The sequence below is a fragment of the Saccopteryx leptura genome, chromosome 5, assembly GCF_036850995.1.
Source record: "Saccopteryx leptura isolate mSacLep1 chromosome 5, mSacLep1_pri_phased_curated, whole genome shotgun sequence".
Lineage (NCBI taxonomy): Eukaryota > Metazoa > Chordata > Mammalia > Chiroptera > Emballonuridae > Saccopteryx > Saccopteryx leptura.
In genome coordinates this window covers 101,670,114-101,697,053 of record NC_089507.1, presented here as the reverse complement: position 1 = coordinate 101,697,053, position 26,940 = coordinate 101,670,114, and the positions used below count along the sequence as shown (strand labels likewise).

The following is a 26,940-nucleotide window of genomic DNA, read 5'->3' as shown; positions in this document are numbered from 1 at the left end:
AGTTTCCAGTGAAAGCCGCCCTGTTTAGGTTAGTGAGAAAGGCGAAGCATTTCTTACTCCCTATTTCCTTCGGGGTTTGGTTATATATTTAGCCAATTTTTCGCTCGATTATACCTTTGGGTGTATTGAAAAACATCTGGAGGCTCCAAGGATAGGTTTTTCTGTTTCTGGTTGAAGATCTTGTTGACTTTTGGGGGAAATTTATCGGTATCGCTTCCTACCCTGCCATTACTCTGACATCACCTCCGAGTTCTCAATATTTTTTTAAAATCTGTTTGCTTTGGTATTTTAATTATCATGTGTCTTGGTGTAGATTTCTTTCGATTTCTCCACGGAGTTCTCTGTGGTTCTTGAATTTGTGTTACTTTTTCCTGCATCAATTTAGGAAAGGTTTCTGCTATGATTTTATTGACCAAGGTCTTTATTTCTTCTTCTTTCTTTTTTTTTTCAGGAACCCCTATGATGCAGATGTTGTTTCTCTTTAGGCTGTCACGTAGCTCTCTTAGAGTTCTCAGATTTTTTCCACCTCTTTTTTTTTTTTCTGCTCTGTGTCTTTGTTTTTGTTTTTTTGTCTTCTACATCACTGATTTAATTCTCTGCTTCATCCCACCTGCTATTCATTGGTTCTAGTGTAGTCTTAGTTTCTTATATTGTATTTGTCATTTTTGACTGGTATTTCTTTATTATTTCAAATTCCTTTTTGATTCTTGTAATCTCTTTATTTATGTGCTGATTATGTCCATCCATTGTTCTAAGATCTTTTTGCTTTTAAATAATCTTTATTTTAAACTCTGCATCTGGTAGTTTGGTTATTGCCATATCACTCAGTTTATTTTCTGGAGGTGTCTCTATTGATTTATTTGTATTACACTTCTCTGTCTTCTCTGTATTACACTTCTCTGTATTACACATTATGTCTATGTGTTTGGGTGTGTTGTTTGTATAGCTGGTTGATTCTAGGGTTGGTGTTGTCTTCCTCCAATTTTCTGTTGTATTATTTCTAGGTGTTCTTTGGTTAGCATCAACTGTTGTCTATAATCCACTATTGGATTTGGCTTTTCTAGTAGAGCTGCTATGAAGTCTTAATTTGTTTGTTTTCTTCTCAGTTTTCTTAACTCAGTGATAGTCTTGTTTACTGATCTCAGCAGGGGGCTTACCTGAAACTGTGTCCGGGAATGCTGTGGGTATAACCTAGGACTCTGAAGCCCTGATCTGCAGCTGCTCTCTGGGGGCAGGGTGCTTTCTTCTTTTCAATAGGGAGAAGTGTATCTCAAATCTTAATGGAGAACTGAGTTATTGACCCTCCTCCCCAACTCCTGTTTTCAGTTGTGTCTTGTTGCACTTATTGGAGCTGGAGAGATTTCTGGAGATGGGTCACCTGGAACCACTTTAAGCTTGTGCTGTGTGGAAGGATCAACTTTTCTCCCAGCTATGGCCACCTCTGCACTGGATGAGTCAGCTTCTCCGGTTATCCCATGCACTCTTCTGCCCATCACCATCTGTCTCTCTCTCCCTATTTCCTTTTGAAAGACAAGCCAGCTCTCTCAGAACACCTCTTTCCCAGGTCCATAGGCAAGTGTCTGTGGGCAATATTTTCTGCTCTTCTTTGAATGAGAATCCTTCTTTGCTCTCAGCCTCACCCCCTCTTTCTTCCTGGAAGCATGGGAGACCTACCAGACCTCGGTGCTCTCCTTACCAGGCTTGGTGTGGCTTCTTCTTTGCACCTTGGTTTTTGAGAGTTGCTTTTCACACTGATTGTACTTAAATGAATTTGTACTCGAGTTTGGTGGTGGGAGCTGGGAGTCTGTCCATCTGCCTACGCCACTGCCATCATGGTATCTTCATCTATGATTTTTTAAAACAGGTTCTATATTGCTTGTTTATTCTCTTCTCCTTCAGGAACCCCTATAATGTGGATGTTGTTTCTCTTCATGTTGTCACAGAGGTCTCTTAAAGTTTCCTCAGTGTATTTGAGCCTCTTTTTCTTTTCCTTGTGCTGCTTCTATGCTTTTATTTATCTTGTTCTCTAAAGCCAAGACTTGATCCTCTGCTTCATTCAGCCAGTTGTTGATTTCTTCTAGTGCAGTCTTTTCTTCTGATATTGTATTTTGCCATGACCAGCTCAGCAATGAGTGTGCATGAAAGGAAGGTGCTTCAGGACTTCAGAAAAACACAGAATACACAACATACAGAAAAGATGTGTACAGGGGCCTCCCAGGCTCTAGGTGTCAGAACCCAGATATCTGTAGCCTCATCGTATTTATTATTCTCTTTGCTCATTAAGCAAATTAGCACAACCTGGGTTCAGGTGCAGAGAAAAGTAATTAACTAACACCTTTTTCGTATGTAGCTAAAAGGCTTTAGGGATCAGCTATTTCCTTTAAACCAGTGGTTTTCAACCTGTGGGTCATGACCCCGGTGGGGTCACCTAAAGCCATTGGAAAATACATAATGCATATCAGGTATTTACATTCCAAATCATAACTGTTTCAAAATTATAGTTATGAAGTAGCCACCAAAATTATTTTTTGTTTGGGGTCACCGCAACATGAAAAACTCTATTGCGGGGTCATGGCATTAGAAAGCTTGAGAACCACTGCTTTAAACAATGTTATCAGTGCTTGTAGTGGCAGTATTCTGCCCCCGCAGGACTTGGCATTTCAAAGTTTGCAAAAAATACTTGTCTAAGGACAATAGTCTAATTCCAAGACTTTTTCCTAAAGTATTTCATTTCTTTTTTTTTTTTTTTTTTTTTTTTAAATTTTATTTATTTATTTATTCATTTTAGAAAGGGGAGAGAGAGAGAAGAGAGAGAGAAGGGGGGAGGAGCAGGAAGCATCAACTCCCATATGTGCCTTGACCAGGCAAGCCCAGGGTTTCGAACCGGCGACCTCAGCATTTCCAGGTCGACGCTTTATCCACTGCGCCACCACAGGTCAGGCAAGTATTTCATTTCTGACTGGTTCTTTTTTATGCTTTCAATGTCTCTTTTGATGCTCGCTATCTCTTTATTTAGGTGCTTATTATGTCCATACATTTTTGCTCTAAGATTCTTGAGCATCCTAAAAATAATAATTTTAAACTCTTCATCTGTTTGTTTGGTTACTTCCATTTCATTTAGTTTTTTTTTTTCTGGGGATTTCTCTTGTTGATTTATTTGGGTCACATATCTCTGTCTTATATTTTTTATTTATTTAAAAATATGCTTAATATGTGTTTTTATTTTCCCTGTTTTTCTCTTTCTTTTAAGGAGCCCAATATTTTTACTGTGCCCTGGGCCTCAACAGACCTAAATTCACCTCTGTCTCTATGCTTTTCACCAGTCTTTGTTTGACATCTTCTGTGATCATTGATTATGAACTCCTCTTCATTTAGTCCAAAGTTTGTTTTTCAATATGAATGTTATTAAATTAATTTGTAATCCAATTTGGTCCTAGGAAGTGGCTCTTGGAATGTTCAACAACTGTACCGCCATCTTAGAATCCTTCTGCTTCTGCTTTCAATGGGATTCCATTTGCCACTCAGCTGGGTGTGGCTGTACCTTCCAAAAGTTGTCATTACTATTATTAACATTGGTTTGAAGGGGAGGGATGAAAATGCTGTTACCCTCTTCCCTGTGTGAGATGGGCCTTTAATTCCCCTGAGACAAGCATAGATTTGGATGCAACTCTTACTAAAATTTAGAAATAGTTTGGAATTAACAGAATCTAAGAACAGAGAATTACAAACCTAGCAAATGGGACTATGCTCAGAGGTCAACTGTATTCATTTTACAAATTTTTATTGAACTATGTGCTGAGTGCCTTTCTAGGTTCAGGGTTAATCCAATACTCTTGGAAACACACCAGCAAATAAATGAGCAGTTAAGATCATTTCAGAGAGTGGCAATTGTTCTGAAGAAATAATAACATGTGAGAAAAGGAGGAGACGTGGAGAATGGGCAGTTCTTTGATTAGAGTGATCCGGCAGAGAGGACATCTTAAAGGGGGAGACACTGGAGTACAGAGCCCATTGGTGGGAAGGAGGGAGTCTTGTGCAGCTAGGGGAGACTTCATCTGGGAGATCAAGACATGTATGCCCAGATGCTCTCCTAGCTGAGAACTTGGCAAGGGTCGTAAAGGCAATATCTTTATCTGCTCTGCTTGTATGGGTGGTGAAGTCAGGCTGAAACAGGTTCCCTCCCTGCCTCTTATTCAGCAAATTTTTTTTTTGCTGCTTCTCAATGGATTACCACACCCTGTTGAGGGAGGATTCTGTCCGTGTGTGACATTTTATTCCCATGCAATGTCAATACTTTTCTAATCCTTAGTCACACTTTATTTCAGATTCGGAGACCAAATTGAACTTTGTCCTCAACTTGGTTAAATCTTCTTTAGAATCAATGGGACTCCATCCAGCTCCTATTAGCTTTGGCATCCATCATAACTCTTTTTCTTTCTATCAATATACTTTATAAAAATCCTGCCTTTTTTCAGATAATACTTGATACCGAAAGGCTGGCACACCCGTTTTCCTTGCAGGGTAATTGACTTATTATCGCTGCTGGGCCCTGAGAGAAAGCCCAGCCCGCCTCTCCCTCAGCACAGTACTAGCGTGATGCTGATAACTGAGGTCTACTCTGGGAGGAGAAAAAAATCTTACTTACCTCTGGAGGACTCAGGCATGTGGCTAGCTGTCATTGTTCAGTCCTTGCTTACACTGGAAATTGAAGGAGGAATAAGTGAGGTGGGGACAAAGTGCACAAACATCCAGAAAGTGAGAAATGGTGAGGCAGGTTCTCAGAGGGAGAGAGAGGTGAGGTATCTGTGGTACAGATCAAGAAATATCACATAGATTTCTCTTCATATGTAGTGACAATCTGAAGTAGCTAGTTCTCTCAGTATTTTTTAGCATGTAATATGATCTTCCTTCTGTACATTAATTAGTTTATTGTCTGATTACTGAAACATCACTACCTAAAGGGCAGATATATTCTTTGTCTATTTTGTACATAATGCTTACAACCACATCTTGTGTATTATAGATACTCAATTAAATATGTAATGTTAAGTAAAATACATGTTTATACAATTCTTAAATATTTATAAGTCATCCTGAAACCATGCAGAGGTCACACTCTGAAAGCATCTCTATTACACACGGGCTGGGATACCCACCTTCTCTCACATGTTCTAGGAATCTATATGTCCTGTCTCCTTATGCTGAACTTTAAGTGCCATTATATCTGTCACCCTGGGTTAGCTTTAAGTTGCCAGTTTGAAAAAATGTGTTATGCAGCATGGCACAGCTGAACTAGGTCTTCCACTCAGATTCCTCAGTGGCTGGCAATGAAAGTGTCAGCCAAAGTTGGGGTCACATCTTAAGGCTGAACTGGGGAAGGGTCTACTTCTGAGGCAGGATAGTAAGAAACTAGGAAAGGTCTTGGGTAAGTGGAGTCAAGAAACTGAGACAGGATCAGCAAGGCTAACTAATTTGATTATTTTACAGCCAGTTAGTGAATCTCAAGACCTTATCTTCCCTAACCAAATGCGCTTGAGAACAAAAGGTTTGCACCTCTCCTCTCTGACCATAGAGTGAATAACTTCAATCAATCTGGTCAGGGAAATCATGGTCAGCGACCCAATTAATGCTGTTTGTATCAGCCAAACCCAAGGACGGATGAAATCAGTAGAACAAATAACAAAAATATAAATAGAATCAGAGAGACCCAAGATAAAATTAAAAACAGTAAATCTGATCAAAGAATAATCAAACAATAATTCCTATGCACTCATTTTGATGAATCAACATGTTGAAGGGCACATCTGGATAGTTAGTGAGTGTTTTGCTGGGGTCTGACTTAACACTCTCACTTGCAGAAAAAAGATAAAAACTCTCAAAACAAAAACCCAGCATGGACTTGATCTAGAGCATGACCCCGCCCTTTTTTGGGCGTGAACTTTTTACTTCCTTTCCCCTAAACAATAAAGTACCCATGAGACTTGCAAACAGGGGAGCAGGGGGGCAGTGGCAGCTTGTCCTGGGCTCATCCCCTGAGCCTGACTCTACAGCCCCTTTTTCTCAGACTTTCCAGTGAGCTAACAGCAGTTTCGCTTTGGCTCGCTTCTATCACTGTGACCTTCACTTCCCAGAGAGTCAACAACAACCCTACCTTTGCTCACTTCTTTCCTATAACGTTCCTAGGAAGCCAAAGCAGAACAATGCCTAGGCACTTTACTATTGCTTCTTTTACCTTAAATCCTTCCAGTGTTTCACTGTCCCAGCTTTAATAAACATACTCCCCAAATCACCCAAACTTGTTATGTGAAATTATTTTCTTCATGAAGTCAAGAACCGACATGACACCAGCTGGCTCTAGGCCTACTCAAATGGCCAGATCTTCTTTCCAGTCACACTTCCAAGATGGTGATTGGTACAGTTCAGTTACTTGGGAGCTGTCAGAATGAAGGTCTCAGTTCATGCCAGATGGTGTGAAAAGGCTACCTACAACTCCTTGCCACATGGGCCTTTCCATACATGGCCCCTTATTTTATCAAAGTATGCAAGCTGAGAAACAACAGACTCGATAGCAAGGTAGACATCACAATCTTCTGTCACCTAATTATAGAAATCATATCTTTGATTTTATAATATTTTATTGCTTTGAAGCAGGTCGCAAGTACTATACACATTCAAGGATGGAGTGTTACAGCAAGGCATGAATATAGGGAGGCAGGTACCACTGAGGCCATCTGGAAGTGCCCACTGCTCCCCTAATTGACCATGAGCTCAATGAGAGCATCCTCTCAGATTGGTAACCTTTGAGAACCCTTCAAAAATAGAAGTATCAGAAGTAACCACTAAATATATTCCCAGTTGGAAAGGGAAGATAGATTCTGAAAACCATATGCTGTCAGGCATGATATCAACCTCTAGAAATGTTTTAGGATAATGTTTAAATGCAGGTTTTATGAGTTTTTAAAAAGAGAAGCAGAGAGCCTGGTTGCCTAGTATGACTTGACTAAGGAAGAAATCGAGCCATTATTTCTCACTAACAAAGTTCATGGGCTGCTGAACCAGGAAGTAAGAAAAAAAATCGTGTCTCTGCATTTGAACAAGACGTTTAGTGTGAAATACCGGTAATTATTGCAGGGGGTATTAGACAAATTTATAACCTGTGGAATGATGTACTCAAGGCCATTAATATAAAATGTGAGAATTTTCTTAGGATCTGACATGAGATTTAGCCCTTATTTTACAACAAAAATATAAAAAGCATACTCATCAAATTAATAGTTGTGATAAATACTAAATACATGGAATAATGGAATCAGAATTTTGACCATGACCAGCCAGAAGAATGGGTTGAAAATAAGATGAAAACTAATGATACATCTTGTGGTTGGCTGCAACACAGCAACTACACAAATGAATACAGGATGGGGAAACACGGCCTAATGGTAACATTAAACAAAGCAACATTTAGGTGTTTTACTATCTAGCAGAAATTCCTGATTAGTTGAGAGTATAATCTCACTAATATGTCTTTTTGAACTACATTAATTGATGCTGTCACCATGTGAGGGCACACAAGAGTGATTACCCCTCCAGTGAGAACATATAAGATGTGGACAGGAGCACAGACTTTTAGGGTGAGTCAGAATTCATAACGTTGACGCGCATGAGGGGCGACTTGAGTAGGCTGTTTCAGGAGGAGGCGTAGCTGAAAGAAAGCAGAACTACTGAAATTCATCCTAGATTTCTGGCTATTTTTGTCTTGTCAAAATTATTCAAGAAACAAGATACAGAATCAGAGGATGGAATGAAGTCTTGATTCAGGGGGAAAAGATAATGAAACTAGATGTTGTGGGTTTTTAGGGAATTTTGTTATATGTGAGCTTGGGACCAACCATGGAGCTCTCTCTGTTCAGGAAATTCTGAATAGTATCTTTTTTAAAAATGGCATTTTAACCCCATGAAGAGTAAAAACAACTCAAGTACTATAGTAGACTTAGTGTTTAAAAATGACTAATCTAATGACTATTTTGCATCTTGTGGAGTAAGTTTGCTGTGATTATCACAGACAACTTGACATGGTTATTTACCTATTTCTTTTTTAACTTAGGAATTCAGGGTGAGCAATGCCAGAGAGAACATGCTAACTCCTCTAATATGCATGACATTTCTGTACACTGTTCCTGGGAGCTGTGTGAACTCTGCCTGCAGGGAGCTGGAAGAAGAACAAGGAAGTCAGTGTATAGTTCATTTCATTACATAACCCTGGACAGCTGCCATCCCAGCACCGCCTTGCTTGTGATTGGCATAAATAAAAAATGCTGGAGCCTTGTCTTCTATTTCTATTGCAGTCCAGAAAAGAACGGAAAGACAGAGTCAGCTTCACCAGGACTGTAAACAGTGATGAACCCCAAACGTAGTCGTTCTGTGAAATTGAATGATGGGCACTTCATGCCAGTGCTTGGACTTGGCACTGCTGCTTTTGATGGTGTAAGTGAAACTCAGGGGACCAGGAGTAGGATTCAAACAGACTTAGAAGGGCCTAGTACATAATGGGTGATTTGGAAGGATTCGTGAGGCCTCCATTTTACCACCTTTGATTTTGTACTAAATGAAATGATGAGCCTGACCAGTCAGTGGTGCAGTGGATAAAGTGCTGTACTGGGACACATAGGAATCGGGTTTGAAACTCCGGTGTTCATACAGCTTGAGCAGGGGTACTGGCTTGAGCATGAGATTATAGCCTTATCATCACTGGCTTGAGCTCAAAGGTCACTGGCTTGAGCAATGGGTCACTTGTTCTGTCCAGAAGTCACTGGCTAAAAGCCCAAGGTCTCTGGCTTGAGGAAGTGGTCACTCGCTCTGCTATAACCTCCTAAGGAGCTGAAACAAAGAATTTATGCAAAGAGATGAGTCTCTCCTTTCCTGTTTTTCTTTATCTGTTCATGTCTCATGTCTCTCTCTCTCTTGTCTCTGTTAAAAAATAAATAAAATAAATGGAATGATAAGCTGTTGAATCTGGGGAGTCAGACATGATACTTCTGTGGGTGGATTATATCTATTATTATCAATATTACTGTTATTTTTTGGTAACTTAATGTATATAGAATGCTTACCATATATTTCAAATACTTTACCTACATTATTTTCTTCAATTCAGCAACAGCTAGCCCAGGTAAGTACTATGATTCATCTTATTTCTCTCTTGTTTTGAATATAAGCTTGGAAGCTCTCCTTGGACACATCTGCTCCTTGGTCAGTGTATTCTGCTCTATCTGAGAACTGATGGGCAGGGGGCCCAGGAGGAGAGGACAGCTAACATGGTTCTTTTTGTGAGGTAGTGGGGTTGAATGTATTTGCTAGAGAATTTGTCATTAAAATCTCTGTTATATAACAAGCCACTGTTATTACAAGGGTTAAGCATTTATTTATTTATTTACTTATTTTAATTTTTCCATTAATTTGAGAAAGAGGGGGAGAAGATTGAGAGAGAGAGAGAGAGAGAGAACCATCAACTTGTTGTTTCGCATGGTTGTTCCATTTAGTTGTGTACTCATTGATTGCTTCTCTCATGTGCCCTGACCAAAATTTGAACCTGCAGCCCCTGCTGTACAGATTTGATGCTTTATCCTTTGAACAACCTGGCCAGGCCTTCATTGCCTGATGTGGAGAGAATGTACTTCAGGCAGAGGGGTTTTAATATTTTCCTGTGAAAAAATGGGAATTAATTTAAAAGTTGAAGCAACATTAAAAAATATTCATTATCTTGTCATTAAATAATCTGTCTGTGTATGTATACAATAACAACAACAAACCAAGACTAGCTCCAGTTGGGTCCAAGGCCATTATAATTTTCCTTGCCCACTGTGCCAGCCATTCTAGATCCCAGTCATGCTCTGTTGGCCTAAGCTGCTTGTCTAATGGGGTATTCACTACCAGGTCTGAGCACCTGGTTACCACACCTGGTGGTAAATGGTAACATTGTTCTTTCATGGTTATTGTCAGGCATGGAAGCACCAAGAGCTGCTGTAGTGACTTTCCTGAACTCTAGACGTGCTCCTCCCTAGCACCATTTTATAGGGGCCATGCTTCTTCTGAAAAGCAGGATTAATGACCACTGTTCTTATAGTCATTTCTTTTCAAACTCAGCATATCCTGGTATATGGACTCTGAAGGACTGGGGAGAAGCCATGGCATTGCTTTACGTGGAATCCTTTCTGTGTTACCTAATTAAGTTTTTCGCCACGGGGAACCATGTTCTTTAAGCTGGAAGATCCTATAGTTCTGCCAGTAGGCAACATGAATTCTCCATGTGGGAAATTGAGAGTGAGAATGAGAGATTGTGCTGAATGCTAATGTATTCTTGGGCTTGTTGAACAAATTCTGTATTGAATGGCTTGATTGTCCAGATTGCATGGAGAAGCCATTTTCACTAATTTATTTTAAATTAGAGGTTATATTGAGGTTTAATCCATGCCCCGGAATACAGGTTTGTTACCAAGTCTTGCCCCATCAAAAAGGGGAACAGGATACATGTAGAACAGCAGGTGAACATGCTCTAAAGGAAATAAATTGCTTCTCTTTGATTCAGGCCAATTGTCAACCCTCCTTATTCATATGTTACAGGTTCCTAAGAGCAAGGCTACTGAGGCCACCAAAGTGGCAATTGATGTAGGTTTCCGTCACATCGATGCAGCATACTTTTATGAAAATGAGGAGGAGGTCGGCAAGGCTATCCGAGAGAAGATTGCAGATGGCACAGTGAAGAGAGAGGACATATTCTACACCACCAAGGTGCTGTGGGCGAGTGACAAGAAGTCACTGTCAGAGCAGATGAGTTATTTTGAAAAAACAAACTTTGGTCTTGAATTGAATTATTTATTTACCTCTTAACATTGTAAAAGTCCATTATATAAGAACACAAAGCAGAAAAGAATGGCTCTTCTCTGGATTGTGTTAAGGGTGGGACATAGTTGCTCAGCGTTTCCAAACACAGGCCAGCATTCACCTGTAACACATGCACAAATAAAGATGCTTACAATTTTTCTCTGCTGTGTGAATTGACCAAGCCACTATAGAGTGGTCCACGCCTTTCATTCTGCAGAAAATTCTCTCAGGACATATCCAAGTGAGGTTGACACATTATCCAAGAGACGGGCCACACTAAAAAATACTGTTCCCAAAGCAGCACTGATTTACCAAATTTTGTAACAATTTCCTTCTGTGTAAAACCCTGCTTCCAACATAAAAATTGCTGAATGGTCCTGTGTGTGTCCCCATCAATGATGACTTGTTTCCAGAATGTGGACCTTTCAGCAGCCCTGTTTCCAGGCATTTATTATGTAGTGCAGTAGATTCTACTTCCCTTTGCCTGGCATTCCTTGACTCTCTTTTCAGACATGAGTTTTCTAATCCCTGAAACAGTTAGGTTGCTTTTCCTGGCCCAGTGAAGTTTTCTTCACAGTATTCTTACAATCACTCAAATAAATCTCAGTGTTCTCATTTATACTAAGAGCCTCATTTGTACTAAGTAACATAAATTTAGCTCCAGAACTTCTTTCTCTGAGACCAGCACTGTCTCTTAACTAGGATGTTTATTTTGGTTCCCAAATGTGTGAATCATAAGCGATTTTTTGTTTATTTGTTTCTTTTGGTTACTGTAGCTTTGGTCTACTTTCTTTCGACCAGAATTGGTTCGACAGGCCCTGGAAAGATCACTGAAGAAACTTCAACTGGACTATGTAGATCTCTTCATAATTCATGTGCCAATGGCTATGAAGGTCAGCTTTAGTTTTCCTTGTTAGTATCAAGAATATTCACAACTGCTGTTGCACCTCCATTATCTCACTCCAGCTAGATTTTGGGAGATTTTCCTGTGAGAGGTAGATGTGAGTGTGTTGGATAGAACTGCTAAAAGATTTACGACTCTTATTGACAGTTTTGTCACCTCACTATCAAGACATTTTATTCTTATCCTATAGTCTTCAGAAAGATAGAAATTCAATGAGCTCACTGCCTCCACTTCAAAGCGTTCAGAACACTGCCCTCATGTCTAGGTGATGTGTTTCTGTCTGTAATGCTTTAGTGATGAGGGTCCTCAAGAACCCTGAGTTACAAAAGATAGTAAGAGACAGAATGGAAAGTCCACATGTCTTTAAGAAGAGAGTCTCTTGTACATGAACCTTTCCACCCAGTCAAGAGAGAAGCTTCTTGGGGTGGACCATATTGCACAAATAGGCTACTCTGGACATTGCTTGTCCAGCCTCCTATCCCAGTGGACATTTGCTGAGCACATCTAGTGTTCTCACTCTCTCTGAATTGGTTTATCATCAATTGAGACTAAAACATATTCTTACTAGTAAGGGAATGTCCCATCAGCCAAACCAGCCTGTCCTTGTGAAACAAAATCAATTCTGACTTTAGGAGAACTCGTTCTTAGTGAAGTTTTTTTGGGGAATGTGTGGGTAAGAGTGTGGATGTGCTTGAGGCCAAGGACTTTGCTATAGTCTCTCAGGTGATTCTGATCTTCCTTTCGCCTAATGTATTCTCTTACAAATCGCTCTCTCTCTCTCTTGTAGTTTCTATTATCAACTACCTCGGCACCAGGAAGAACATTCTTTTAAAATATTCTTCTTCGGCCTGTGGGGGCGCAGTGGATAAAGCGTTGACCTGGAAATGCTGAGGTCGCCGGTTTGAAACCCTGGGCTTGCCTGGTCAAGGCACATATGGGAGTTGATGCTTCCAGCTCCTCCCACTTTCACTCTCTGTCTCATTCTCTCCTCTCTTTCCCTCTCTGACTCTCTCTCCCTCCCTTTTTCTCTCCTCTCTAAAATGAATAAATTTAAAAAAGTAAAAAAACATTATATAAAAAAACTATCCTTCTTCTTCATCCTCTCTTCCCTCTGTATTATAGCCTGGAGAGGAGCTTTTACCAAAGGATGCCAGTGGGAAGGTTATTTTAGAGACTGTGGACCTGCGTGATACATGGGAGGTAAGTTTTGCGACTGCCACCAAAGGCACTGTGACAAGGTAGACATCAGTGCACAAGGGTTAGATGAAATGGGTTGTCACCCCATTTGCTTTCTGCTCTCATGTCACTGAACTCCTCTGTACCTGTGCTCAATTCTATAAAGCCAGGGAGTGGAATAAGATCATAGTTAAGGTCTATTTTTTTTATTTTTTGTATTTTTTCAAAGTTAGAAGCGGGGAGGCAGTCTGACAGACTCCCACATGTGTTTGACCAGGATCCATCCAGCATGCCCACAAGGGAGCGATACTATGCCCATCTGGGTTTTTGCTCTGTTGCAACAAAAGCCATTCTAGTGCCTAAGGTGGAGGCCATGTAAACATCCTCAGCAGCTGGGCCAACTTTGCTCCAATGGAGCCTTGGTTGAAGGAGGGAAAGAGAGAGACAGAGAGGAAGGAGAGGGGGAAAGGTAGAGAAGCAAATGGGTGCTTCTCCTTTGTGCCCTGACCAGTGATCGAACCTGGGACTTCCACATGCCGGGCCGATGCTCCGCCGCTGAACCAACCGGCCAGGGCCACTAAGGTCTATTTTTAATGTAAACTTCTGTGGCTGTAAGAAGGGTTTCTTTGCTGCACTGATCAGGTTGAGTCTGTAAGCCTTAATAAGGGCATCGTCAGAAGCAAACTCTAGAGGAATTAATTACAGCTCTACCCCAAGACAGATAAACACACCAGAGAAGGGGAAGCTGCTTTCCCCTTATCAGGAAGAGAGTGAACCCTACCTTTCTACACCCTATTCTATTCACTTGTTTCACCTTTCTAAGAAAAAAGCAAAAAAATCTTTTAGCAGTAGAAAATCTAAGAGTTTCCCTGTGCCCTTGCCTATGACACCATTTGTTAGGAAACTATTAAGTGCCTAACAGCAAAATAGGCACCATGGATGGGGGCAGGGAGCTGAGCACAACTTAAAATTATCTTAATGTCTATTTATTGCCCTGGGTGTGCCTGTCACAGATTCAAGGACATGAGCTATGTGTACATAGCAATAACGTACTGTAGGAAATGATATACCCAAGTGATAAAACTGTTTGGCTTAGATAAGTTGTTATGTATGTTAAGATAGATTTCCAGTTTCTGAAAAGTTCACTGTCAAATGGAAAAGCTATACTTCACTAAAGGTTTGCCACGCATGTCCTTTCTCCCCAGGTCCTGGAGAAGTGTAAGGATGCAGGGTTAACCAAGTCCATCGGGGTGTCCAATTTCAATCGCAAACTGCTGGAGATGATCCTGAACAAGCCAGGGCTCAAGTACAAGCCCGTCTGCAACCAAGTGAGCCTGTGCCCATGGAAACTTCTTTGCTTTCTGCTCTTCACATTCTCTTTCTTGATGTCAGCTGCATAAATGATTATTCCTTTCATTGCAATTGGAAATTTCAGAGAAGGAACAGGTTGAGTGGAATGGGAAGATTCTGTCTGCATTTATTCTGAGATGGGTTTGAGCTTCCCAGGAGATATTGAGGTAGAGAGGCTAAGTTGGCAGGTAGTAGTGTTGGTCTGAAGCTCAGACAGGCAGTCAGTGCTAGAGGTACATGTTTGGGAGTCCTTGCTTTATGGGTGGCAATTAAACTCATTGAAATGGATTCCCTTTCCTAGGGAAGTTAAAAGAATGAATGGGAAGGGGTTGGAAAGTCAACATTTAAGGCTCTGGTTAGGGGGTTGAGTAGAACTTGGCAGACAGGGAGGAAGAAAATGAGGAGCATGTAGTGTTAGGAAATCAAAAGAAGACACATGAAAAGGTGTGTGAGCCATGGGTGAATCCTGCTGGGGACAGCCAGTTGACCTAGGGATGAAAAGGGTGTGGGGTTTTATGAGGTGGAGTTCCTGGAAATCCTCTCAGGATCAGGTTCAGAATGGTAAGGGAGAAGGCCGGGTAAAAGCAAAGCAGTGCAAAGTGAGGAAGTGGATAAATCATAATGAAAAGAAATATGTTTTTTTTTTTTTTTAAATAACAATGTTGCTAATGCTCAAGCACTATGTTGTTGTAAGGTTGTATATCCCTTTTTTCAAAAGTGTTTGAAAATTATGCAAGAAACCATTTAAATATTTATATTCTTCATCTTAGTTATTTACTTTTAGGAATCTATTTGTAGAAAATAACTCATAATATGTTAAAATATATTTCTCACTCCTTCCTCCTCTCTCTCTCCTTCTCTCAATTCATTTGGGAGAGAAACTAGACATTTTTTCTTTTAAACTTTTCCTCACAATTGGCTTCACTGATGGATCCCTCGGATACAATTGAACACATTACCGTCTTGTTTTTCTTATAAATTGGAGTTACATCTAAAAACTTGAGGATCACATATACGTTATTGTGAATTCTTGAATTTCAACAAATGTAGTTACTTTCTTTTCATGTTCAAATTATCACCATTATAATCAGAAGATGCCTCTTCAGATGACATCCCTCAGTGTTCTTTCTGTCTTCTTAGTTTTCTAAAATGTAAAATGTTTCAGGTCAATTTGCAGCTTTTTTGCCCAGTACTGAAATCAGCCATTTTTCTAAGGAATGTGGTTTTTTTATGTAGAAAAGCACAAGTAGATGTCACAACATTATGCCTGTCTTTAATTATTTTAAACACCAACAAAAATTAACAAGAAAAGTGTTTTATTATTTCTGAAGACCAATAGCATTTGAAGGTTTTTCAGAAGATGCATAAGAAAATGACCAACTTAAAAAATATGGTGCATATGTTGGGTATTCCTTCAAAAGCTTTTCAAATTTACCTGGGGCTCATGTATTCTGATACCTCCTTATCTTGGCAATTCACAGGTGGAATGTCACCCATACCTCAACCAGAGCAAACTCCTGGAATTCTGCAAGTCGAAGGACATTGTTCTTGTTGCCTACAGTGCCCTGGGGACCCAAAGAGACCCAAACTGGTAAGAAGAATATCAGAGCTAACCTATGTCAGCATCTCTATTGGTGATGAAACAGTTTTTTTTTGTTGTTTTGTTTTGTTTTTGTACTTTTCTGAAGCTGGAAATGGGGCAAGACAGTCAGACAGACTCCCTCTTGCGCCCGACCAGGATCCACCCGGCACGCCCACCAGGGGGCGACGCTCTGCCCACCAGAGGGCGATGCTCTGCCCCTCCGGGGCGTCGCTCTGCTGAGACCAGAGCCACTCTAGCGCCTGGGGCAGAGGCCAAGGAGCCATCCCCAGCGCCCGGGCCATCTTTTGCTCCAATGGAGCCTCGACTGCGGGAGGGGAAGAGAGAGACAGAGAGGAAGGAGAGGGGGAGGGGTGGAGAAGCAGATGGGCGCCTCTCCTGTGTGCCCTGGCCGGGAATCGAACCCAGCACCTCTGCACGCCAGGCCGATGCTCTACCACTGAGCCAACCGGCCAGGGCCGATGAAACAGTTTTTTAAAATTAGGTTTTAATATTTTTTTTAGGTGTGCACATGAGAGACAGAGACACAGATAGGAAGGGAAAAGGATGATAAGCATCATCTCCTAATTGCATCACTTTAGTTGTTCATGGATTGCTTCTCGTGTATGCCTTCAGTGGGGTGGGTGGTGAGGCGGCTCCAGCCGAACCAGTAATCTCTTACTCATGCTAACGACCTTGGGCTCAAGCCACTGACCTTTGGGCTCAATTCAAAGACCAGGAATCATGTTGATGATCTCATGTTCAAGCCTGTAAGCCCATGCTTAAGCTGGTGACCTGGGGGTTTCAAACCTGGGACCTCAGTGTTCCAAGTCTATGCTCCATCCACTGTGCCACCACCAGTCAGGCAGGTTTTAACATTTAATTTTGGAAAACTTCAAACATAAATAAAGCAAACACAATAGTGTAGCAAGTGCCCTCACTGAACTTTCAGTCATCGATTTTCTTTCATTCTTGTTTCATGCATGCATCCATCAACTTCAAATTCCACCGAAAAATATTTTTAAAAGTGATTTTGTGATAAAATTTATAAAGCTTGCCATGCATAAATCTTAGCTGTACATGTTGACTAATGGATATATTGCATAACAAATATTTCTCTTCAATTGTCCGGGAAATTGGGGACATAGGGACACACTCTCCATTTCCAGTTCTACATCCTTCAAATCTCCATTTTCTGATCTTGTTCACAGGGTGGACAAGGATAGCCCTGTTCTCCTGGAGGACCCAACCTTGAATGCCATTGCTAAGAAACACAACAGAAGTGCAGCTCAGGTGGCCCTGCGCTACCAAGGGCAGCGGGGAGTGGTGGTTCTGGCCAAGAGCTTCAATGAGAAGGAAATCAAAGAGAACTTCCAGGTACAGGCTGGACACCGTCTCTCCAGAGTGAAGAGTGGGTGCTGTACTGGGGGCCATGTCTCTCACCTTCCAGCATGTCCCCATGTTCATTTATTCCCATGCATTTCCCCCTGTGCTGTCAGGGCAGCTTGGAAGAGTGGGAGAGAGAACACTGGCTTCACAGTGCTATGTTTTATGGCTCCAACGCAGATTTGCTGCTTCCTGGTTGTGTGACACTGAGTATATTTTATCTCTGTTGTTTTATCAATTTTAGGTGTCTTAACATGCAGTAAAGAACTTTTGCAACCCTGATTCCTTTCTTTCATCTTCTCTACATAATGAACTCCTATTTGTATTTCAGTATCAAACCTGAATAGGATTAGCTGCTTTGCTGAACCACTGGGACTCCAGCAGAGTTGTGGTTCACCATTGTACTCGGCATGGCTGTGTTAGGGAGTTTTCTCCTTATTAAACTAAACTTCTTTCTATGTCAATGTGCTCTCTAGACAGTGAGATCCTAAATGCCTTGACTCTCTCTGGGTCATCTCTTAGCATCTTTTTCCTGGCAAACTCCTGGCAGGTAGGAAGCTACATATAAGTTTATAAACTGACAAATGAATGAATAAAAATTTCCCCTAAATTCTCCTTCATGTATCTTCTAGTCCCTTAGATCAATCAGTGATCTTCACTTATTTTGATGTGAACCTCATGAGAAACTGTGTGAACTCTATCCCATTTTGAAATAACAGCTAACAGTTTCATCATGAGTATAATATTAGCAAAAGATATCATTTAAAGCACATTATTTATCATGTGTTTACTCCAAAATCTTGAAGGTGTAGGTTTTATTCATTCAATTCATGGAAATATCTAAATGTCTAATCTAAATCTCATTGTCAAGCCAATTAAAAAATCCATTTTTATTTTGTTTTATTATTTTTTTAGTTCAACTCAACACATTAATATATATCTTTGTGACAACCAAGTTATTTCTGGAGTATATTATTAAGATGAATAAAAGATGAAGCAATAGATGATCGATAGATAATTAGATAGATATAGATAGATAGAGACACTGAGTTTTCTATAAAATTGTTCCCTGGATGAAGTAATGTGCTTCCCCCTTTAATATTTTTATCAAAGATTAGTCTTCTTTGCTATTAATTGATTTTTTTTTAGGGAAGATTTAATTTGTGTCATGAAATAAAAATAAATCTGGACTTAAGTAAGAGAGACTTTATTCAGAAGAAAGAACTCCCTAAATGTTGAATCTATAAGTATCTCGTAGATGAATCAGAAAGATTTTTTCATAGTGGAGTAAACATGATAGGGAGGGAATGAGCAGGCATGTGGTTGAATATTTGACCAGCGAATGCTTTTCTAGAGGTCAACAGCTTCTTGGAGAGGCCTTCACTGGGGGTTGCTCTTCCTTCCAAACTTGCTTATGTTCCAGGCCACGTCTAATTTTAGGGGGTGTGGGGGGGGGGAGAGGAAACCAGACTCAAGTTTGGTCCAGTCAGCAGGTATTTTTTCAGAATATCCAACTATCTCTTTGTTTAAAAAAAAATAACAAAAAAGATTTCTTTTTCTTTTTCTGTTGCAAAGAATTCACATAAAAAGATTTGGATTCGATGAATTGCAGAAGTCTTTCTTTTGTGAAGTGGAGCCAAAAAGGAGAGGGAATGGGAAAGGAGGAGTGGAGAACCCAGGAGGAGAGTTCTCAGGCTGGTACACCCGGAAGTGATGACAGGGACGCTTCCCCCGTGTTCTCCTGTCTCTGTCCAGCCAGAAAGTGTTCAGTTCCCAGGTGGAGGATAGCTGCCTTGGGAAGAGGTGTTTTTTTTTTAAATAAATTTTTATTAATTTTAATGGGGTGAAATCAATAAATCAGGGTACATATGTTCAAAGAAAAGTTGTCCAGGTTATCCTGTCATTCAATTATATTGCATACCCATCACCCAAAGTCAGATTGTCCTACGTCACCTTCTATCTAGTTTTCTTTGTGCCCCCACCTTCCGTAACCATCACACTCTTGTCAATATCTCTTGGTCTCGTTTTTATGTCCCACCTATGTATGGAATCATGCGGTTCTTGGTTTTTCTGATTTACTTATTTCACTCCATATAATGCTTTCAAGATCCAACCATTTTGTTGTTGCCTGAGTACTATTCCATAGTGTATGTAACTCTTTCTGTCTTTTCAGGTTTTTGACTTTGAATTGACTCCAGAAGACATGAAAGCCATTGACAGCCTCAACAAAAATTACCGATATATTAAACTTGCATTGTAAGTGATTTGTAGGTTGTTTTCTGTAGCAGGCAGATTAGCAGGGGTACTTGGTTTTTTCAAATCAGGGAAACAGGGCTTATTTCAGGTGTAGAAAAACAAGAGCTTTCTGGAGACATGAGAAAAGAAGTTTAGTCTCGGATCAATTTCTCACCCAACAGATGTGTGAATGGGGCCCAGGAGAGACTATAGGTAAATGGCCAAAGTTCTTGCCATGTGAATTCCAGACTTTTATTCACTCAATTCTGTGCCTGGTATACCTTCACCCAGCTGTGACTTACCCACTTGACACAGAAGGCACTGTTCCTATGGCCCACTGTACTTTCTAAGGTGCTAATCTAAAAATAAAAGCCCATTCAAAGTAAGAAGCAACAATCATCTATTGAGATCAGTAAGAGTAGGTTTTGGTAATCAGTAATATAAGCAGAAGCCCAAATAACATTCGGATTGGGAGACAAAGGCAATGGGTGTTTATGAGGAAGGGAAGGGGAACAATAATTACATCCAGAGAAGGAAGGAATTGAAGTTAATTCTAAACAATGTTTTCTAATTTTCGGTCTAGTGGTGATCAGACCACTACTGATAATAACTGCCTTGTTCTTGTCCTTGAAAACAGTTACTTGCGATATAGCGTTGCTTAGGACCGGCCCATAGGACATTTTGCCCTTTTTAACATTTCAGGGAAAAAGCATGGTTATATTGATAATGACCATGTAATAATGAATCCAGCCTGAACTCTATTTATTTGTGTCTTAACACAATTATAAAATGTAACGTTAATATTTTTTATGGAGGAGGGGCCATGAAGGTAAGTGTGGGAAAGTCATAATGTGGACCCGCTTCCACCTCCTCCTGGAGGGGCCAGTGGCATTTTTCCTTAACTACACATTCCTTTCCCAAGTCACTATCTCTGTCTTCCAGATGTATCTCTCCGCTGGCATTTTATCCTTATCAGTAACTCCTTTTCCTCAGTTATGTAATTTGATGAAACTGAAATATAAATGGATTGTGAAATTAATTGACCCTAGCGACTCCAGCCCCTTATTCCAACTTAATTTCTGAAAGCAGTAATTAAAGTTGGCAGGTATGGTCAGGTAGCATACATCTCATCTCCTCAAGAGAGTAGAAATTCTTTAAGTGAGGGATCCTGAATTATTAAATGAATTTGTTGAAAAGAGCAGCAGAGTCTTCACTATTAGCATTCTGATGATCCAGGGACAAAAATGACACATGGGCCAAAATAACCACCACCTTTTAGCTGTAGCACTTACATCCTCTGGCTAACTGTGCTCTACTGCACACGAATGTGGAAATCGGGCACATACACCAGGAGCTGCATGTCTGCGTGTTGAGGTGGAAGGAAGGGTGTGGTTGGAATCTGAAGAGTTTTTAGTCCATCCTGACTGCATCCCCAGAAACCCTCCCTTTGATAGCCTGGGACCGAGTTAGCAAATAAAATATCTCTCTTTCTATTTCAGTGCTGCTGATCACCCTTATTACCCATTTTCTGAAGAATATTGATCGTCAGCTATCCACCATGAGTCCCACCAGCATCTCTTGCTTCTAAGGGTGTGGAGAGGATTCCTGCACTTGGTGGAAGTGATTAAAAGCAGTTCTGTAGTTCCAGGCACCTTGCCCCTTTTTTTTGAAATATTTTTAAATGTTGTAATAAATACTTCCAAATGAAGATGGTTGTTTCCCTGATAATTAAAATATATAATACATACAAATTACAGATAATTCAGTTAATAAAAAATAAAGGAAAGAGAATAAATATAATGTATATTTAGTCTATTTAAACATTCTGAAACTTTGGATGCATTTTCCTTTATGATTTTTCTATACAAATTGTGTTTGTGTGTCTTTATTTACAACATTGAAATAATCTTCAACCTATTAGTTCTATATATTTTTTAATACTTAGCTGAAATATATTTCCAAACAATCAAATATTGTTTAAAAATTTCAATATTATATTTTACTATTGTAAAGCAGTGCATCTTATTAATTTATTCACTTTAATAATCATCTGGCCTGATCTGTGGTGGCGCAGTGGATAAAGCATCGACCTGGAAATGCTGAGGTCGCCAGTTTGAAACCCTGGGCTTGCCTGGTCAAGGCACATATGGGAGTTGATGCTTCCAGCTCCTCCCCCCTTCTCTCTCTGCCTCTCTCTCTCCCTCTCTCTGTCCTCTCTAAAAATGAATAAATAAAAAAAAAATAATCATCTGCCTACATTTTGGCATTAATTAGATCTTACATATTTTGCCATTTATTTATTTATTCATTCAACATATCTTTAATGAAAGTTTTTTATCTGGCAGACATTATTTTATGAGTAAGTAAAACAGGAGGAATTAAATTCAAATAAGAAATGTTTTGAGTTTACAGTCCAGTGAAGGAAGACTATGAAGGAGACAGAAAGTGTTTGGCTGTTATAACTGAGGAGTGCCTATTGGGAGATAAGTCTGCATAGGCTCTCAGGGTTTTGTACACTTGATAAGCAGAGTCACTGCTTTTTTTCAATAAGTTTGTATAGTCTTGGATTAGAGACCAACTGTCTGTCTTCAGAGAAAGGAAGGCAGTGTTCAGTAATACGAAGAAAATACTGCCTGCCGGAGAAAGGGTAGTATGCTTAAAGCTCACTCTCATGGGTCCAGGTTCCCTAGACCCAGGTTGTCTCCTGTAACTCAACCCATTGCCTCTTCAGTTATCTTCAGGGCCCCTTCACCCCTGTAGAAATGGGGGCTCAAGGAACTAGCCCAGCTAACCTTATTATGGGAAATAATTTCACAGTATGCATATATCAAACCATCACATATACTCTAAACTCACACAGTGTTATATGTCAACTAACATATATCTCAACAGAGGTGGAAAAAAATGCTGTTACTTGGCTACAGCTATTGTGAGTAATAAACTGCCTTCTACCAGCACCCATGAAATCATACATGCTCATTTATTAGCTTTTTAGTAAGGTCAGAATCTTATGTCCTTCATTATCCTTGACAGTGATGTGAAGAAAATGAAGCAGAAGAGGAGAATAAGTAATGGTGAGGGTGGGACTCTTAGGTGCTATTATGAGATAATTTGAAACAATTTCACTGTGAAAATTACTCTTGGGCAAAAATTTAGGCAAGAGAATGAGCTATGCTGATATGTAGGAGAGTAATCATGGACATGGAACAGATAGGCTAAGGCAAGAAGTAAGTGTTCCTGCCTGGTCTATGATGGTGCAGTGTATTAAATGTCAGTAGCCTAAGGTTGCTGGTTCAACCCCCTAGGTTTCCTGGTGAAGGCATATATGATGAGAAATCAATGAACAACTGAAGCAAAGCCACTATGAATTGATACTTCTTGCTCTACCCCACTCTCTGTAAAATCAATAAAAAATTTTGAAAAAAAAGACGTGTTCCTATAATACTTATGTGACAGCAATTAGGCAAATGTGGGCAGAGTTTAGGGGGCAAGAGAGGTAGAAGTAGGAGATAAGGTCCAGATGATCAATGGGTGACTCTATCATGTAGCTTTTGAGAAAAGCTTTATTCTGAGTGAAATGAAGAATGATATTACAATTTCTAAACAGAGTAGTTTGCGAGCTGATCTATTGTTTAAAAGATTTTATTTATTGATTTTTGAGAAAAGATAGAGAGAGAAATAGGAAAAAGTGTGAGAAACATCAACTCATAGTAGTTACTTCTCTTATGTGCCTTGACTGTGCAAGCCCGAGGTTTTGAAATGGGTCACTCTGGTATTATGTTTCTATGTATAATTTTTTCTGCCATGAAATCTTAAATTTATCACATTTCACATTGATCACTTCTCTTACTCTGTGGTTTTTCCTACATCTTGTTCCATCAAGTTCTTGATTCATCAAGAATTTTAGTCATCCCTGGTAAGGCTAGCTCAGTTGGTTAGAGCATTGTCCCAATGCACCAAGGCTGCAGGTTCAATCTCCAATCAAGACACATACAGAAGTCAACCAGCAAGTGCACAGAATAAGTAGAACAACAAATGGATGTTTCTCTCTCTCTACTTTCTTCTCTCTCTAAAATCAATACATTTAGAAAAAATAATTGAGTCAGTAAGATTCTCCATTTAGTTCTCAGGGAGTTTATTTGTTTATATTAGTTTATGTATAAATTAAGTAAAAGTTCATCATTCTCTCCACGTTTCTTCTTTAAACAGATTTGATGCTGGTGTTACTGAACTAAAGGGGTTCATTCATCTGTATAAATGAAAGCCCAATCAAATGCAAATAACAATTTGCAGGCAAGTAAATGTTAATAATTAAGGAAATGGCACCATGCCAGGGGTCAATGACACCATGTTCATGCTCAAAGACATGTCTTCCAGATGGCTTCTAAAGTATGGGTTATTATATAGGGAGAAGAAAATCATTAATTATGGTGGAGATAAGATTATAGTCTTTATTAATTTTTGGGCACTAATAGGGTATGGTTGATTATTACATCTGGTCCTGACTTCAGTCAGCCACATAGTTGCTCTTTCTGGTTGTACAAGGGTGTGGTTGGTGGAGTTGTTCACTGTTTAACTAGAACACAACTGAGTCTTAGATGTTATTTCTAGTTGACGGATACATTGTCTCTATGGTCAACAGTCCCAAGGCTTTGCTCTTAAGATTATATTATGCTTACCAGAATTTCACCGTCCTGATTGTTTACCGATGAAGTGGATGTGCAAGGGATAAGGAGATGGGTGTCATGTTGTTGGATGAGGTCAGTTTGGATCAAAAGGAAAGAGAAACAAAGCATTATACAATGTGTTTGTAAAGTCATGGTGCACTTTTGACCGGTCACAGGAAAGCAACAAAAGACGATAGAAATGTGGAATCTGCACCAAATAAAAGGAAAATCCTCCCAGCTTCTGTAGGATGATGTGGCAGCATGTGCGCATGCGCAGATGATGATGTAACACCGTGTACACAGTGGAGCAGCCCACGGCCATGCCAGTGGAGATGTGGACGATACAGAGAAAAGTTCAGTGTGTTCTGTGGCTCGCTAAATTCGAATCTATGACCAAAGTGCAACGTGAATATCGACATGTTTATAACAAAGTGCCACCACATAGGAATAACATTACTCGGTGGGATAAGAAGTTGAAGAAAACCTGCAGTTTGATGGAGAAACCCCGTTCTGGTAGGCCATCAGTCAGTGATGAGTCTGTAGAGGCTATACGGGATAGCTACCTAAGTAGCCCTAAAAAATCTGTGCATGAGCTCCATCGAACTGCACTGAATAGGTATGAAACTGGGAGAGCTTTTCTTTTATTTGGTGCAGATTTCACATTTCTATCATCTTTTGTAGCTTTCCTGTGACAGTCAAAAGTGCACCATGACTTTACCGATACACTGTATTAAATAAATGAAGTTTCTGTTCAGTTAGACTGGGTGAGGCCTCCTGGGTTTTTCACTTCTTAGTATGTCCTTGTACCAATCATGTGAGACAAATGTCTCTACAACCCAGATAATTGCTCTGCCTTTATTTATGTGGATCCTTTAATTTAAAGCTGAGACCCACACCTACCAGAGATTCTTAGTCATGTGCTCTGTAATAAAGCTTACAGATCACTATGTTCTTTTGTTTTTGGGTTTTTTTTTTAAATTTTAGTGAGAAGAGAGGAAGCAGACAGACTCCTGATCAGGACCCACTTGGCAAGCCCACTAGGGGGCTATATTCTGCCCATGAGGAGCCTTTGTTTGTTTGCTCAGCAACAGTAATTTTTTTAGCATCTGAAGTGAAGGCAACAAAGCGATCCTCAGTGCCTGAGGCTTATTTGTTCGAAATGAGTGGCTGTGCAAGGGAAAGGAGAGAGAGAGAGAGAGAGAGAGAGAGAGAGAGAGAGGAAGGAAAAGGCTGGAGAAGCAGATGGTCGCTTCTCACACTGGGCAACACCAGATCACTAAGTTTTAAGTGCTCGTTAAGTAGTACTGAGTACGGCCGAGGTTGGAAAACTCTAATCAAGACTGTCTTGTGACATTAGAAGAATGTCTTGTGACATTAGAAGAATGGCAGAATGAGAGATCCACTTGATTTCTCCTCTTGAAGTTTTAACTATTTAAACATCTATAATTCAACAATAAATTTCCTGATCAATGTAGAAACATGTTTGAGAAATCTGCACATTGAAACATGTGATGATGGGCAAGTGAAAATGAACTGAGGAGGGGGGAAGAGAGAAGAGCTGAGACTAGACAAAGACACAACCTGAAGCTTGTAGTTCACAATGCCAAGCTCAGCGTAGGGTTGAGCCCATAGAGGGGAGAAATCAGGTCCCCATGGCACTCTCTTCTGCAAGGAGGAGCAAAGAGATTCAAGGAGCATTCTTGCAGGAGTAGACACTATGAGCTGCAGCTGAGTCCAGAAACCTGGTCAGAAATGAAGCACAGTGGTGCAGCCACAGTTGTCTGTCAATTCGCATTTCAGACAGAAAATCAAAGCCGTGGAGCCTGGTCACTTTTCCTTTATCTCCCAGAGAAAACCCAAAAAGAAGCTGTAGCAGTAAGTGTTAGGTTGCAGAGAACTTTTTCTGTAAAAGAGAGAACTAGTACTATTGAAACACATTTTCCCTGAGCAACAGGTACACTCTACAGCTAATGCCAGTGTTGGGTGCAGACACACAGAAGATGCCTCAGAGCTCTGCAACCAACAGTAATAGAAGAGCAGAGAAACAAAAAAAGCAACCAGATTCTTATACTTCACCCCATCCTTACATATCAGAACTGCACTTCTGACAGTGTCTGGCAGAAGGAAAAAGCAGTGGGATTTCATAACTTTGGAAGCCTATTGTCAACACATTCCACTCTAGGGTTGATCCACTGAGTCTGAGGTATAGGGACACAGAGGAGACACCCACCTTCACTGGGAACACATCAAATTTAACATCACCCCTGAGAGATCTGGAAATTTGGAGCATGCAAGAAAGCTGAAAAGCTTGTGAGCAGTGCCCCCTACTGGAAAACAATAGGAGAACTTATCAATGAATTAGTAAAGTGCCATTCATACATAAATGCCCAGACAGAGAAAGAATCCATCAACTACCATGAATAACCAAGGTAACAAGGTAATTCAGGAAGAAATTTTGAAATCTCAGTATAATAAACCTAAAGACATGGAAATATGTGATATAAATGACAGAGAATTCAGCAGTTCTGAGAAAACTCAACCAGATGGGAGAAAACTCAGACAGCCAGTTTAACATGCTCAGAAGGAAAGTCTATTAAAAATATGAGTACTTTACCAAGGATGTTGAAACTATAAAATACAAAATAGAAATTCTGGAGATGAAGAATTCAAAAAAGAGATAAAGAGCAAACTGGCAGGCAGAGAAACTAGAGCTGACCAGAGGGAGGAAATAATTAGCAGTATTGAGGATAGAAATCAAGAAA

At 40.1% G+C, this 26,940-nt stretch overlaps 1 protein-coding gene across 1 annotated transcript in view; it reads left to right on the top strand.

The window, feature by feature from the left end:
* LOC136405691 (aldo-keto reductase family 1 member C15-like) overlaps positions 1-21,219 on the top strand; it is a 123,351-nt gene extending 102,132 nt beyond the window's left edge. The window contains exons 2-11 of the mRNA XM_066385172.1: positions 8,105-8,228; positions 8,346-8,484; positions 10,621-10,788; positions 11,658-11,774; positions 12,908-12,985; positions 14,167-14,289; positions 15,793-15,902; positions 17,102-17,267; positions 19,450-19,532; positions 21,011-21,219. Of these exons, the coding sequence (XP_066241269.1) occupies positions 8,398-8,484; positions 10,621-10,788; positions 11,658-11,774; positions 12,908-12,985; positions 14,167-14,289; positions 15,793-15,902; positions 17,102-17,267; positions 19,450-19,532; positions 21,011-21,053 (975 nt within the window). The 5' untranslated portion in view covers positions 8,105-8,228; positions 8,346-8,397 and the 3' untranslated portion in view covers positions 21,054-21,219. The remainder of the gene's footprint in view (positions 1-8,104; positions 8,229-8,345; positions 8,485-10,620; positions 10,789-11,657; positions 11,775-12,907; positions 12,986-14,166; positions 14,290-15,792; positions 15,903-17,101; positions 17,268-19,449; positions 19,533-21,010) is intronic.
* Positions 21,220-26,940: the final 5,721 nt, after the last annotated feature.